The sequence below is a fragment of the Xenopus laevis genome, chromosome 7S, assembly GCF_017654675.1.
Source record: "Xenopus laevis strain J_2021 chromosome 7S, Xenopus_laevis_v10.1, whole genome shotgun sequence".
In the NCBI taxonomy this organism is placed as follows: Eukaryota; Metazoa; Chordata; class Amphibia; order Anura; family Pipidae; genus Xenopus; species Xenopus laevis.
Window position 1 is genome coordinate 73,081,410 of NC_054384.1, and position 16,128 is coordinate 73,097,537.

At 38.5% G+C, this 16,128-nt stretch overlaps 1 protein-coding gene across 2 annotated transcripts in view; it reads left to right on the forward strand.

The window, feature by feature from the left end:
• Nucleotides 1–16,128, forward strand: part of c11orf53.S (chromosome 11 open reading frame 53 S homeolog) — a 48,489-nt gene that overhangs the window by 7,658 nt on the left and 24,703 nt on the right. The window contains exons 1-2 of one of the 2 annotated variants that reach the window (XM_041571387.1): nt 10,339–10,469; nt 14,535–14,644. Coding sequence is in view for 1 of the 2 variants with exons in the window: in XM_018227744.2 (XP_018083233.1) it covers nt 14,535–14,644 (110 nt within the window). In the remaining variant the exon portion in view is untranslated. Of the gene's footprint in view, nt 1–10,338; nt 10,470–14,534; nt 14,645–16,128 lie in introns of those variants that run through there. The other variant, XM_018227744.2, reaches the window with a different exon arrangement.

A 16,128-nucleotide genomic window follows, 5' to 3' on the forward strand; every position in this document is an offset into this window, starting at 1 on the left:
GGTGCAGCTGAGTGCCATATTTTATGGTTCTACCTTAAAGAGGAATGAAACCCAAAAATTTTATTTGGCATAATTAAAGACTTGTAATTGTAAGCAACATTCCGATGTACATATACCAACACATTATTGATGGTTTTAAGGTTATTTGTAAACGTAACTGCTACTGACTACTATGATTATTCTGACTATTTCAACAACGTAGCAATTGCCAGCTAATTAACAAATCTGTGAAAACAGCATGCAATGCATTGTGTGAACTGAGTATGAGTATGAAATAAGCAAAGTTGATCATTTCAAATATCGTTATCAACATGCACAAATGGAGTCTATTTTATTAATTATAGAGTTAAATCTCAGTTCAAAAACACATATATATGTTTACCTTCATTAATGGAATAAAATTGGTCATATTTCATAGGGCAGGTTACAAAATTACATAGTTACATAGATAAAAATTACTATGAATGAACCTCAGCGCACATATATACACATACATACCGACCTACCTATACACTCACATACATAAACTACTGTATATATGGATACCTATACTAAAGTAACTGCAGACCTTAAGATCACAAAAGTCATGCAAGCCAATTTTAAAGGCATAGGTTAGTAGTCATAATCGTCATATGCTAATACCGGAATTCAGTCTGAAAACTGTATAGCTAAAGGGCTTGCCTTTCTATAAAGCTCAGTCCACCTGATTTGCCTACAGTTATTCTGAGAAGGTTATATCCATAGGTTGATCTTAAAATATGACCTACAGGTCACCCTTTTAAATTTAAGGTACACTAACTGTGTGAAACACCTGTGATATGCCTTCAGGCACTTCTTTAAACAGTTGTGGTGACAAGATACATGTTGCCTTTAGCTGTTTAGACAGTTAGGCTATATATGAATTAGGGGAGCAAATACAAGGCTATTTCCCTGCCTTCCCCTGAGGTGAAGATGGAAATCCTTCCCTTGTACCTCTCCAGTCATAGCCTACAGAGCTTTATGTGCACTAATCCCTTAAATCCACCAAAGGAAGCTTTATCAGATACATCTATAAGCACGTGATCTTAACACAGTCAAAGCAGGTGAGACTACATTTAGTAGACATGTACTTTATGATATTAATCTAGATGATTACAGATTATGACATTTCTGTGCATATATCATACTCAGCATCACCTGTACAACAGAAATTTAATATGATTTAGAAAATGTAAAAGCCTTTCCATCCAGTAATCATTTTTATCTTGGTCCTGTAAAACAGGTAGATTTGATGTAAACAGGCAGGATGACAGATCTGTATCAGTCCGTTAAGACAGGGTGAGCTGGGAGATATGCAAATAATCTTTCAAGATGATCGCTTGGGATGTTATCTACAACAGCCAGGAGAATGTAGGCCTCTGTGCTTGCTGATACATGTAGACTCTAGCCAATGTGTCTAAACTTTAGTTAATGTCTCTGGACAGCTTCTGCTCATCAAGGTGAATTTATACAGTTGAATTGCTTTTTGATACAGGTCCTGTTCTCCCACTAGTAGCTGTTGTGTTTTATCTTTTCTCCCACTAGTAGGGCTGTCATGTTTTGGTATTACATACATACAGCAAGCCCAGTGTTTGCTGACCATACACCAGGGTTATATCTTCAATAGGGTTTAGTAAAAACATCACTGGATATCTATACTTCTTTGAATACCTTTGAATGTGAGGGCCACCCTATGTCTTATGGAAAGATTACAGGGGTTATTTATCAAAGTCCGATATTTATCTCAACATTTTCCAATTAAATCCGTTTGGGTTTTTTTACACTTATTTATTATTACATTTTCCAAAAAACTCGGATTTCGTAATCCTTTTTGCCCAAAAAACACCAAAAACTTCGGGGTATTGCACGAAACCCAGCGCACATCAAAAAATCATTGGGACTTCTCCCACTGACTTTTATGCAACCTCGACAGGTCTGAGATGCAGGGTTTTCTGATTCAGACTTTTCCATTCTCAGGGTTTAATAAATTCCGAAAAATTTGTGATTTTTTAAAAGTCTGATTTTAAAAAAAATTCAAGATTTTTGCATTTGGAGTTTAGTAAATAACCCCCTACATCTTGGGCACTTTTTTAGCTTTGTTATATAAAACAGAGTCTGGAGGAAACTATTGGAGGTCGTACTTGATTGAACTAAACCCACGAGTATGCTTTATTTAGCAAAGCCAGAACTGATGTAACAATAAATAATATCCCATTCTGAAAACATATTTATTTTGAGGAACAAATAAAATAGAAGATGTATACTGAAGGCAATATAAAGGAAGCCTAAAGCTGCTTTTAGTGCCTTATTTTATTTCTTTTCTCAAGGTTATAACTGAACTTTGCAAGGCTTTAAAATGATTTGGAAGCAGGTGTCTCTAATATAATACACAATTAAATCAGTCATACAGTTCTATATCACCTTTTGGGTAATTTAACCTGTATTACTAAACAACATTAATTAAAACCTTTGTATTGTGTGTGAGGGTACAATTCTTCATAGTATAGTAACTGACATTTAAACAACAGTATAGGATAAAAAGGCCCTCTCACATTAACCAAAAGATAAATTAGAAAATTTTTAGTGATATTCCACTTCTATTTTTAGGGACATTTCCATTATAGTTACATAACTAATTTGGATTGGAAGACAATAATTCATTAAGTTCAACCCCTCTCCAGATGACCTCCAGTGTAAACTCAAAGTTCTATGAATAAAAGCAGCCAATACTAAAGTACAGGTACTACTAGCAAATATATCCATTCAATTAAAATATTATACAAGTATAGGATCAATTATACGGTATACTTGGGACCTAGTGCTTTCTGGATCTCAATATGGTGTGCTGTCCTTCACATTGTACCAGGTCCCTCAGGAATGAGTTGGCAGCTTATGGGCCTATGTTTGGGGCCCACCTTATTACCTGCCCAACCGATATCTGAAAATCAGGCTGAAGCTATCGGACAGGTTAGGAAATCCTGTTGGGTCCAAGCACAATGGTCACCCTAGGTTGTCATTATGATCCAATCATTGGTCAAGCAAACTGGTGGCCAAATTGGGTAAAGCACTGTTTTTATGGCAACTTAACCAAAGGAGCAAATGTTTCAATGTATGCCTTGTTAAAGTCATTCATTTTTCATATTGAAGCAAAAAAAGAGGGAAAACTATATTTCTACATTTAAATTTTAGAAAAATTGTAAAAATATAAAATAGAATGCAACTTAAACCAGTAAATGCTTGTGTACTATTTAAAATGAAGTATCTCTGTGAATCTGATTTGCCTTTTTACTTAACTAGAAAAAAATACAGCACATTTGTTGGTACATAGCTCAGATTACTTACTCACTGATGAATGTTGTGGCACCGAGATGTCAAAATCACAGCCACAAAGTGCAGCTGCGATTTCAATGTGTTTAAAAAAAAGGTAAAAGGGTAAACTTTATTATAAAAACTAATTGATGACATTATTGTGACCATTTTAAAACAGGGCCTGGCAACACCATTCTGCCTGGCCATATTATAACACTACTGAAAACCATTCTCTACTGATATACTTAGAAAAAAGTTAGGAAAACTAACTAGTTAGGAAAAAAAATTGTGAGTTTAAGGGAAAGGGTATTATAAAATGCTAAAGAAGGCTATATTAATAAAGGGTGTGTATTATTATTTAAAAAGGGGTAATGCTGGACATACATGGCCAAATTTAAGCAGGTGATCAATCCCCTTCAGCTTGAGTCTGCAAAATATATGCTCTCCTTCCAGACAGGTGTCTGATCAAACATCAGGCAGATGTTCCCTATGGCCCAAATTTGCCTCCATTATGATTAGAAGATCTGAGCAGCACAAAATGGCCCAGTACCAGGTGGCCATGTAGGGCAAAGATCTTTAGGTATATGGCTACCTTAAGAGTTGGTGTAAAATAAATTGAGTAAATGCAATGCTCTGTTGAGTGATTTAATGACGTGCATTGTAGTTGTGAAAATATTCCATTGTGTTTTCTTACATAAGCCTATCAACAAAAATAGAACCATTATGTTACACCATTCCAAACCTGGTGCAGTCAATCAGACAAATTCAGATGGCAAAAAAAATATTATGAGAGAGAATGCGAAATACTGTTTTAAAAGTGGTGGAAGTCAAAGTGATTTTCAGCTTAAATTTTTCAAGCTCCCACCTCTTTGTACACTGGAATTTTACAGCTGTATACACATTCACATAAAATCATTACACAGTTAAGAAATATCTGTGACTTTACAAGTAGTACCTTGATGCAAATCGCATGATAATGTTGTCTACAATGGACAATGCTGACATTTTCTGCATATACATAGTACAAATTATGCCTTCTGCTACCAGAAAATAGGAGCCTTTAATGAGCCTTTCAGTAATTTCCATCTGTACAGAGTTGGAGAGTATTAACCTGAGCACAACAATGAAACAAAGGACAAAAGGATTATTATCAGGAGTTGAAAATATAAATACAGGTATGGGACCTGTTATTCTGAATGGGCAGGACCTGGGGCTTTCTGAATAATGGATATTTCCATAATATGGATATTTCCATAATTTGTATCTTCATACCTTAAATATAGAGAAAAAAGAAAAAGTATGACCCATAAATTTGCACCTTCCCACACTGGTTAACTGGATTCCCAAAGCAACAAAATTATAAAATATAACTTTTATTAATTACATCCTAAAATTGTAATGAGACAAAATAAAGGTAAGGTGTATGTTAAAATCAAGGTTAGGTAGGGAAGCTGAAGTAGACTCAAGGTCATCAGCTAATAGACGGTATTTACTTGTCAGAACGGTGCGGTTTTACTTGCAAATAAATGGTAAGTTACCCACGACTTCACTCACAGTCTTGGGGTACTGGTGGCCCACCATGTATATATGGATCGGGTGGAAATAGGGTTAAGTGGTACTATATATATGACCCAGAACTGGTCCGTGAATGAGCCCCAATTCCACAGACCACACTGTATTCAGGCAGTTTGTGTCCCTTATCCTTTAGCAACCTTAAAAAGCTGATGTGTTTCTAAGCTAGGAGAGACCGAATCCGCCAAATTGCGAGATCCGTCTACTCAGTTAGCTGGACAGAAAATACTAGGTGTGCGGACCGTCCAGTACGTGCAGAGAGACAAACGCCCGCTTACTCCATTACAAATAGCCGTCAGCGCCGGCAAGGAGAGGAGGCTTCTCTAATCAGATTTGACTGTCGGCTTCAACCCGCACCACCCTTCCATTGATGAGACCAAACCGCCAGCTAGAAGGTGAGAAAGCCACGGAGCACCGCGGCTTGTATCAGTATACCGGTATTACCCAAACCACCCTTCCGCCCTTCCACCCTTCCACCCTTCCGTTTTTTTAACCCGCAGTTACTCAAGACACCGTCCCTGCCTAACAGTTTTAAAATTCTAAGAGCGCCTGACGCGCGTTTCGCTTGCTAATCCGCAAGCTTTATCATACCTTAAGTCTCCTAGAAAATCGTGTAAACATTCATTAAACCCAATAAGATGGTTTTCTAAGTTTGGATCAAATACACGGTACTTTTTAATTATTGCTGAGAAAAGGGAAATCATTTTAAAAAATAATTTTATTATAGTGGAGTCTATGGTAGATGGACTTTCCGTTATTTGGAGCTTTCTGGATAATGGGTTTCTGGATAACCGATCCCATACCTGTACTTTATCTATGATATTCAAACAAACACAATGAAAAATTAATAACATAAAGGCCACATGCATATAGAGTATATATATATTTCTTTTTTTTTTGTAAAGACTTGTGTGAATGTAAACTTCACTGTAACTGCTGATTAAGCAAACTCTATATCATTTCAATGTGAGGTTGCATGGGAAAACATCTGAAAAGGAAAGATACCTTTAGGGAATCTCTAGAAGCTACAAGGCTTGGGTGTGTCTGACAGAGAATGATATTGTACATTTCACTGGAGTGAATGTAACTGAAAGTTGTGGGAAAGTGGAACAGCAGGAGAGCCTACATCTGCTAACCAAGTGAATAGGAGAATATATATATATATATATATATATATATATATATATATATATATATATATATATATATATATATATATATCCAAATGTTGCGACACGCACTCCGGATATTTTCAATAGATTTTATTAAATATCATCATAAGAAAGGCATCATGCCTTTCTTATGATGATATTTAATAAAATCTATTGAAAATATCCGGAGTGCGTGTCGCAACATTTGGATTTACATTGTTTCAACATTGACACTGCACCTGGTAATCGTAACGGCCAGATGAGCGAGTGCGGACGCACTACGTATATCTTCAGTATCCGCATTCCAACAAAGAAGTTTCAGAGGTGCATGGCCAAATATCAATCATATACTCACAATTTGGAATAAAACATTCCCAGGCCAGCACTTCCCTTAATAAATCACGTGATTTTATTTTTCACACATCACAGTGCTCCAAAGTTTCGGTCCCCCTTGGGACCTTTTTCATCCTTGAAAAGGGCCTGGGAATGTTGTATTCCAAATTGTAAATGAAAAAAAGAAAAATGATAAGCTCTATCCCATTTGATTTTTTAAAAAAAACATTTTTAAAGACATCTGATATTTTCAGGATATTTGTATAAATTCACTATTTACTCTCCCTTCATATGACTTAGGTAAGTGATTTCGTGAACAGCACCTTTGAAGCCATAATTGTGCCTTTTCACTTAAGCTTCACAAAAGATCTAAAAAAAATACAAATAAATATAAAATAGCTTTATGTGAAGATGGTTAGATGATTAGGCTTATGGCACACACTGCATTTTTTTCCAATAGAGAATAAAACACTGATTTGGCCCTATCCACTTGGTATATGTGCACAGTAGCAGCATTGGAATCTGTCAGTGCACATACAGTAGTGACTAGAGCTTGTTTGTGCTGTATATGCACACTGATAGACACATTCCATTCCTGTCAATGGGTTGATAAAGAGCTCAGGGAGAAAACTCAGAAGGGGTAATTTACATATCCAGGGTCGGACTGGGTTGTAGGGACATGGGGGGAAAACCTGTAGAGGTAGAGTCCAGCAGCGGGTCCGGTACCCAGGGGTTACCCGCAAAAACCTGCAGTACCCTGAAGCTTGCGGGTAGAAGTTCCGGGTGTGGGTATAGACGCAGGTCGGCGGTTCTGCGGGTTTTCGGGTCGCGCCGCGGGTCTTCTCAAAAGCAATATGTACTCCTTTTTTATGAGCATGTCTACTTCCGATGATGTCACTTCCGGTTTACAATGACAGCACTTCCACATTCTTGATGGTCAGCGGGTCTGAGTTGCGGATAAGGTACTTTCGGGTCGGGTAGCGGGTCCATGTGGGTAAGAATGCGGGTTGCGGGTCCAGGTTGCAGATTGCAGGTTGCGGGTATGGGTTCCAAAAAATGGACCCGTGCAGGACTCTACCTGGAGGGCCCTTTGTTTTGCAGCCCAGGTGGGCCCTCAATGCACCAGTCTGACCCTGTACATATCCCTGTGGCTCGAGAGTGCACCCCTTAGTGCTCATTTAACAAGCACTTGTGCCCCTGGAAATGCTGCCCTCTGTACCGAGTGTCAGATTAAAAATCTGGTGTTGGGTGCAAAGAGTTGCATCAAGCAGTGCAGACCAGCCCTGTCCTTTCATCCTGCCATAGAACAACCTTATATGGAAGTCATAGAAGCAGGAGCGTTCCAAGCAGTAGTGATGGCATGAATTTGCGACGAATTCCCGTGTCAATTTCCGTTTTTTTCATGAAAACATTCGAATTGCTCGATTTTATAGTGAAAACGTTCGAATTGCTCGATTTTTTTGTGAAAACATTTCAATTCACGATTTTTCGCAAATTTTTTGCCGTTTGCGAATTTTGCGGGAAATTCGCTAATTTTTCGGCGAAACTAAGTGGGAGAGATTCGCCCATCACTACCAACCAGCATAGTTCAGCCTAGAAATACTCAATACCCTCTGTGCAGCCTTTCACATGAATGAAATTGCCCATGCACAAACAAATGTGCATTTCCAGGCTGAAAATCACCTGTCCTGAACATTGCCAGGTGGTTTCCATTCATGTGAAGGACAGGTGGCCCAGAGACGTATTAGGTGTTTCTCCACTGCAAAGAAAAACATCAGAGGTAGGAGCCCTGTTTTGCATTTGTAAGAGAAACAGAAACAAGCGTGTAATTCTGTCCCCCATCCCCTTTAATTCTACACACTGCTTTTACTTTACAGTTTGGGGTGGGAAAGACTAGCCCAAATACTTTATCAATTGTGGCTCATTATGAAATAATGATTTTAGGTAGAACACTCAAAGAGACTAGAATGTATTACACTATAGAAAGTTCAGCATCCAGGGTAAAAAAATGTCATATTACATGGGGGTCCATTATACCTTTTAAACCTACAGAATGTAAAGTGCTCCACAATCACAAACCATTAAAAGAAAAGTCAGTCAGGGGCTACATGTTCATTTAAACATTGCTATTCCTTTAAGCTGTCCATATATGCAAAGATCCGATCGAACAAACCCTCAATTCGTTCGATTTTCGGACGGTGTGTGGAGAGTCCCGACATTTTTCGTCCCATGGAGATCGGTCGTTTGGTCGATCGGACAGGTTAAAACAGGGATCCCCAACCTTTTGAACTCGTGAGCAACATTCAGAAGTAAAAGGAGTTGGGGAGCAACACTACCATGAAAAATGTTCTTGGGGTGCCAAATAAATGGTGTGATTGGCCATTTAGTAGCCCCTTTGTGGATTGTCACCCTACATTGAGGTTCTGTTTGGCAGTACATCTGGTTTTTATACAAACAAAACTTGCCTCCAAGCTAGGAACTCAAAAATAAGTACCTGCTTTGAGGCCACTGAGAGCAACATCCAAGGGGCTGGAGAGCAACATGTTGCTCACGAGCTACTGGTTGGGGACTACTGGGTTAAAAGATTTCTGTCGGCTGCCGATAATATCTCTGCATGTATTGCCGATCCGACGATATCAGTGGTAGACCGTCACCAGCTTTTGTCAGACATAACTTCCGTACGATTGCTGTCAGGGGCAGAACATCGGCTGATCTGTTCTTTTACTACTTTATTTGATCTGAATGATTAGTGGCAGGTCTGGAGATGGAGAAGTCTGATCGTTTGAGGATTCAAACGATAGGAACTTTGCATCTATCGCCATCTTTAGCCTGGAAGTACAGTGTGTTTAGTTTAAGAAAAGAACCATCACCATATCATTTGAATGCAGAAGCCATTGAAAAAATGTGGCCAACTGTGCAGGTGCTGCAGCTTTAGAAACATAAAAGAATCACATTCGAAATTGTTGTCCTGAGGCACAGCCTCAAACTATAACATACCTCCGAACTGTCTCGTTTTTAGCGGGACAGTCCCTCTTTTCTCAGCTCAACCTGCAGTCCCTCATTTGTACTGGAAAGTCCTGTTTTTCTCTGCACTGAACAGCCAGAAAAACAAACAATGTTTCTAACTTGATTGGCTTTTGGCAGAGAGCCCAGAACAGCCACAACAGAAAATAAGATACATTTGTAACAATTCAAATGTATCTAGATAAGCAAATAAGAAATTGTAACAATATAAGATAACAGGTCCCTTGGGAAAAGTTAGACTCACAGCTTAAAGGACAATTCATCTTCATTAGCAAAACTGTAATAACTGAAAAAAAAATATGTTCGAACTTTTATAACCTGCCAAATTTTGTAAAATGAACATGGTAATTAGAGGGTGTGAACACAAAAATGGGCACACTACGCGCAGAAACTTTTTTTCCCTCTTTTTATTTAAAAAATGTTGGGAGGTATGCAATGAAAAACAGGAGGATCATTTAATGACTCTACGAATGGATCCTTTTCATTTTAAACAAGATCTTTTCCAGCATTTAAATATTTTCCTCAAAGGGTCATAACAAACATATTGTTAAGCAACAATCACCAGAGATCTCATGCCTAAAAAATAATGAGTGTAATCTGCGCCTGTCTTGTGTGGGTAAAGTAAAAGGTTCGGAAGTGTAAGATAAATGCTTTAGAAATGAACCATAATTCAATGCTTTCAAGTTGTTTTAGGCTTGAATATTAACAGAATAATGCATTATTAGTATTCCTTTTGCAGGGCTATCCGCCTCTGTTCAGGTGCCGCTTTCTGTTCCTTTGCACGCGCGCGCCCTCGTTTACGCATGTTTGTGCACGCGCGCCCTCGTTTACGCACGGCTGCGCGGGGCGCGACGTGACCGGCTGGGTTTTTATGAGATTCTTCTATTGGTCATTCCAATGTCGCTCTCACTCAGTGTTCAATAGTAACACACGAGGAGCTTTGATGATGGACTATGGGGATAAGCAAGTAGGAGACTCACGGAGGAAGAGGAAATGATTAAAACTTGAAACCATAATGGCAATCTCTTTATACAACTATTTTGTAAGACACCAAACGCCGAGGTAAAACATTTGATTGACACTGGCACTGTATAAATTTGTATTGCACTGTACAAGAGAGTCAACGCTAGTATATTTTAAGATTTTGTATTTACATATTTTATGATACTGGAGGGTTTCTTTTCTAAAAAATATCATATATACAGGCCTGTTTTCTTTTAACTATGCATTAAATAAAAGTTACATTTTTATTTCTCTAAAAATCCCAGTGTGCATCCAGATCTTTTGAACAATTCTAAATAGCCGACAATTGGATAGGGTGATTTGATGAATCGCAGTGTGGGAGTGCTTGATCCATTACACAATATATATATTTTTATTTATATATATATATATATATATATATATATATATATATATATATATATATATATATGTAGCGCTATAGTAAACTGACTTGTGCTGGGACAGTTTAGCTACGTTCCTTGGTGGGCTGAGACCACCGATGAGCTCTCTTTCTCAGGGGTAAGCCCTCGCAACGGGGTGGAGGCAAGGGTGCAGCGTAACTGTAACCTGATGCGATAGCACAATGTTGGGCGCCAGTAGTTCTTTAACAGTTGAACCAAGAACAATATTTATTGAACAATAGCACAGAGATCATTTAGCACATTGATCCACAATGGAGTATATACAGCAGCATAAAGGAAGCATATACTCACAGCACGTATAGGCTGAATCCCCACAGTTTAGGGAATATACAGCAGAGAGTAAGTTGACAGCATATGATGGGTATTGCCGGTTTTCAGTATATCTTCCAGTGGCAGACTAGGGGAACTCCTGACATCCCTATCTCAACACTTGGTTCCTTACTCTGGGTCAGTAATACCCTGGGATCTTAATCCCTCTAATCTCCTCGGCGGAGCCTGGAGCTGCTCAACTATTTAACCTCTCTATCACTCCTAGAGCGATCTATAAAACGAGTATAGCTATCTAATTACTAGGGCCAAGGCGCCTAGGGTCAGCATCACCCATTCCCTTCCAGCCTGCTTGGTTGGGCTAAAGCAATGGACCCAGAGCACATGGTTCCTAAACCTTTTATACTCTGGCACAGTGCCTCTAGAGTACACTGTGTGAACTGCAGGGGTTACATAAGCACAAGGTCCCCATAAGGACCCACTGAGGTGTCCATATTATTAGGGATGTGCCTGTCTGTAATGTGTAAGGGTGTCTAAGATTTTCACATCCCTATATATATATATATATATATATATATATATATATATATATATATATATATATAATTCTACTCCTATAGGTTAGGTTATTCGCTAGTGATTTCCAGGGCTGGATTTACTTTTTGTGCTCCCCTGGGCCCAGCTGCTGTGGCGCCCCCCACCCCAGAAGCAAATCTTAACCCAAATAAAAACAGAACAAAAAATAAATAAAAATGTGGTATAGGCTGATACATTAGATTTTGCTATAAGAAGGGGTTGGAAGGAATAAAGTACAGTAAACCTTCCTGCTGTGGCTGGCTGCATTTTTAAATTACAGATTACTGACTGTACTTGCAGCCAGCCCGTCATACAGTTGACTAGTTCATACTACCGTTGAACATTCACCTATGCTGTACGGTGTAGCAGAAAGTTATTGTCATCATAGTGTATTGGTATTGGCCATGTCAATCGTTAGCTGAAAAATAATATCTACGGTAACTCATAAATACAGCGAGCATATCTGAACTGATTGAAGTGGTTTCATTTGAATTAAATACCTGTGCGTGATCTACTAGTATTACCATATGGTTCCAGCATGTTATTTTTGTGCTACCTCTATATTTGTCTCATTGACCCATTATTTGCAGATAATGTAACCCGACTTGTTCAGCTGGAGTTATTTGTGACCCGTACTTCACCATTTCGCTCTTAGCCAGGAAATACCTTATTTGCTTAATGATTATATTTGTCAGTGGTCTTTATAATCATCAGTGCAAATCTTCATTATGAGCCTGGTATGACCGATTATATTCCCAACTTCATTTAAACGGCAGTGTCCTGTATGATAGCCATACTATTTAGCCTCTCTTGGTGTTCATTGCATTTTTCTGCCCAAATAAAATAATCAACCTACAAAGAGAAACTGAGAACTGTGAGGCTCAAAGTAAACATAACCTATATCATTTATTTTCTTATTTCTAGTTTTCTTGATAAAAAAGCAGATTCTTCTGACATTAACAAGCACTCTAGACTGGTCCTTTAAAGACAGGGGAAATTTTGTTTCATGAATGGGAAATTTTCTCCATTGATGAGAAGGTTCCCCAACATAATACAGCCCTGCGTTATCATTATTTCACTATTGCTTTATAACAGACATGTCTGTAGAAAAATAATGAGACAATGCTTTCTTATAACAAACAAACTTTGCTTGTATTTAATGTGGCACCAAATAGACTTTTAAAGCACTTACACACCCATTCCAATGCAAACTTTAGCTACTATTAATATTAAAGTTGTCTCTTCATCAATTAAGCTTTGCCTTGATCCCCTCAGCAGGGTATATTGTCATCACAGAATAATAAGCTTTTAGAAATGAGTCCACAGACAAGCTAAGACTTGGTCTATAAAGGCTTGTGAGCAGCTCGAGTGATACTTTAGTTTAAACAGAACATATTTGTTTTAGGTTTCAGAACTTGTACCTTTAATTGCATTTCAAACAAAGTAATACAGCACCCTTTTATGCCCCTAAGGGTTATTTAAACATCACCCAAGTTTGACGTAACTGCAGTGTCTGGTAGCACTATGGAATAAATTGGGATTACCCCTGTTGCAGCATACTAAAGTATTGGCGTTTTTTCTGCATTTGGATTAATTGCTGGCTTTTGGCTAGGCCAGTGCCATAGCCTTTCACCCCTTAAACTGAACTTTTGTGATTAGCCTTGTTTGCCCATCAGCATGCTTGTGGTACACAGATATCTTTGGATAAGTCCTGTGGAAACTAAAACTTACATGCTTGCACGTACAGGGTAAATGTAATTTATGGTGTAATGCTACAGATTTTGTGAATTATTAATCACTTGTTTGCTATTGGTTTCTTAAGGTGGCCATACACAGGGAGATCCGCTCGTTTGGTTATGTCGCCAAACTAGTGGATTTCTATCCTATATGCCCACATTGAGCTGGGCGTCATCGGGCTGATCTGATCAGATCAGAATGGAGGCGGATTTTTAACCCTGCTTGATCGGCATCTGGCTGACTTTTGGCCAGATATCAATCGGGAATGCCCGTTGGATGGCCCCACACACAGGTCAATAAGCTGCCAACTCGGTCTGTCAGCAGCTTTTATCGGCCAGTGTATGGGGGCCTTTAGGGTGGTGGCCCATGGGGAGATTTGTTGCTCAGCGGCAAATTGCATCCCAAACTGTGCTTGCCAAACTGTGCTTCCCATCCTCTTGGTCTCCAGGCAGCAATGTTTTACATACTGTGTAGGAATTATATCTCAGACGTTGACCAAGTTGGCAGGAAGAAAAGGGCATCAAATGGGCAACCATGAACCAAGTGCTGGGTGGCAAAAATCAGAGCTGTCCCACCTGAGCAGAAACATTTGCTTTTTTTGTATGTGTCCCAATATACAAACAACAATCCAGTGCTACACCAAAACCTATTCCTGAAACAGATGAAGCTTAATAATGCTGTGGGTTTGTAAGAATTAGTTATGGTATGAGCATATTTATTGCAGGGAAAGCATTCAGTTATCATGATTTTTCCGTTTCTGAGTTGACTGTGAATTCACTGTATGTAGTGCTTGCTACCATGCACAGGAGAAGTATCATCCTCCGATTAATTAGGTAATGCAAAAAGTATCACAATGATTGCTAAGTATAGATCTGGCATTACTGTATTTGTTACATGACCTTTGTTATTCTTAGGTAATGCTGGTTTATAGTTTTCAATCTTTTTCTTCTGCATCTGTTTTCCACTCAAAGACCATCATTTTATCCAAAATGTTTTAAAAGTTTAATTCTTGATTGGGTCAAGTTGTTGGTCCATTCAAAATAGACTGTTTGTTTACCTGTGATACAGTATATAGGGAATACTCGGTGCTGTATACTAAAACCATCTGTTTTCTTCATAGTTCCAAGTGACTTCAATAAAAGAATTTACCAGGGAGTCCGGGTAAAACACACAGTTAAAGACCTTCTTGCAGAAAAAAGATCTAGCCAGACAACTAGTTCAAGGTTAAATGTAAGTACCATATTTATCTCTGTTGATAAACCATGATATAACGTTAACACATAAGAAACTAAAAGTAGTAAAAGCACTGAAAAGGGGTTTACAACTCTGTATACTCTGTATGAAAACCTGTTTCAAGAACAATAAAAGTCAGTTAACAAATAAAGCAAAGGCAAGATGGAACCTGTTTATAAATGTCATACTTCCAGGGGATAATATTTATTTTGTGAGCAAGTGATAATAATAAATAGAAGCCACCAGTATAATTCTGTTTTCTAGACACTGCATGGTTGTGCTACCCATCTATAGACCGCAGTCCCGGATTTTTGTTAAAAAGTTCAGAGTTTCTCTTTGATCTCCTGCACTGAAAAATATACTTTTCTGAAACTTAATTAAAATAATAGACTTTTTGGTAGAGAGTCAAGAACACTCTGTAGCTTAGATTTGTAACCCGAAGTTGCCTCATGGGGAAATGTGGGGCGACTTCAGAAAACAAATCGCTCGGAGTGCCATTCTGTCGTCGATTTAGATTCTAGCAGGCGGGAGGCAGTTTGGGGAGATTAGTCGCCGAAAATAAGAGGAGATTTATCGCCAGGCGACTAAATCTCCCCGAATCTGAGCATGTGTCTCTGCCTTAAGGCTATGGGCACACATGCTATTGGCTCTGACTATTGTTAGCCTGAGTATTTTAGCAGGCTGAGAGAAGCAGTTCTGGTTGGTGCCCCTGCCCCATTGATTTGCATACATTCAGCCTGTGTGCAGTCACACAAAGTCGGATTTATGCAAATCAATGGGGCAGGGGCACTGAGTAGATCTGCTTTTCTCAGCCTGCTCAAATACTCAGGCTGACAATAGTCAGAGCCAACAGCCTGTGTGCCCATAGCCTAAAAAGCAGTTTCACCTTCATTAGCAAAAAATTGCCCTAAAACTCTCAGAAATGTGCTCAGACTTCCTAAATTTTATGGAGTGTTGCCATAAAAAAATATATATACATATATTGGATCATGGATTTTGGTAACCTCTGTGCGGAATGACTGCAGCAAAATCTACATTGTGGCAAATGTTATACCTGACCTATATGTACCTCTATATACATAGCATTTTTATTGCCTAAAACAATAACTATAGGTAAGGGATTCATAATGTGGAGACCTGCTACGCAGAAAGCTCAGAATTATGGGAAGGTCGTCTCCCATAGTCTCTATGTTAATGAAATAGTTTAAAAAATTTCAATTATTCCTTTTTTCTCGGTAGTAATAAAACAGTACCTTGTACCTGATGCCAACTAAAATATAATTAATCCATACTGGATGCAGAATAATCCTATTGGGATTAATTTATGTTTAAAGTATGTTTTAGTAGATTTAAGATATGGCATTCCAAATTACAGAAAGACGCCTTATCTGAAAAAATCCAGGTCTTGAGCATTTTGGATAACAGGTCCCATACCTGTACTTTATGACTACTCTCCCCAAACTGCTTCCCCCTGTCTTCTG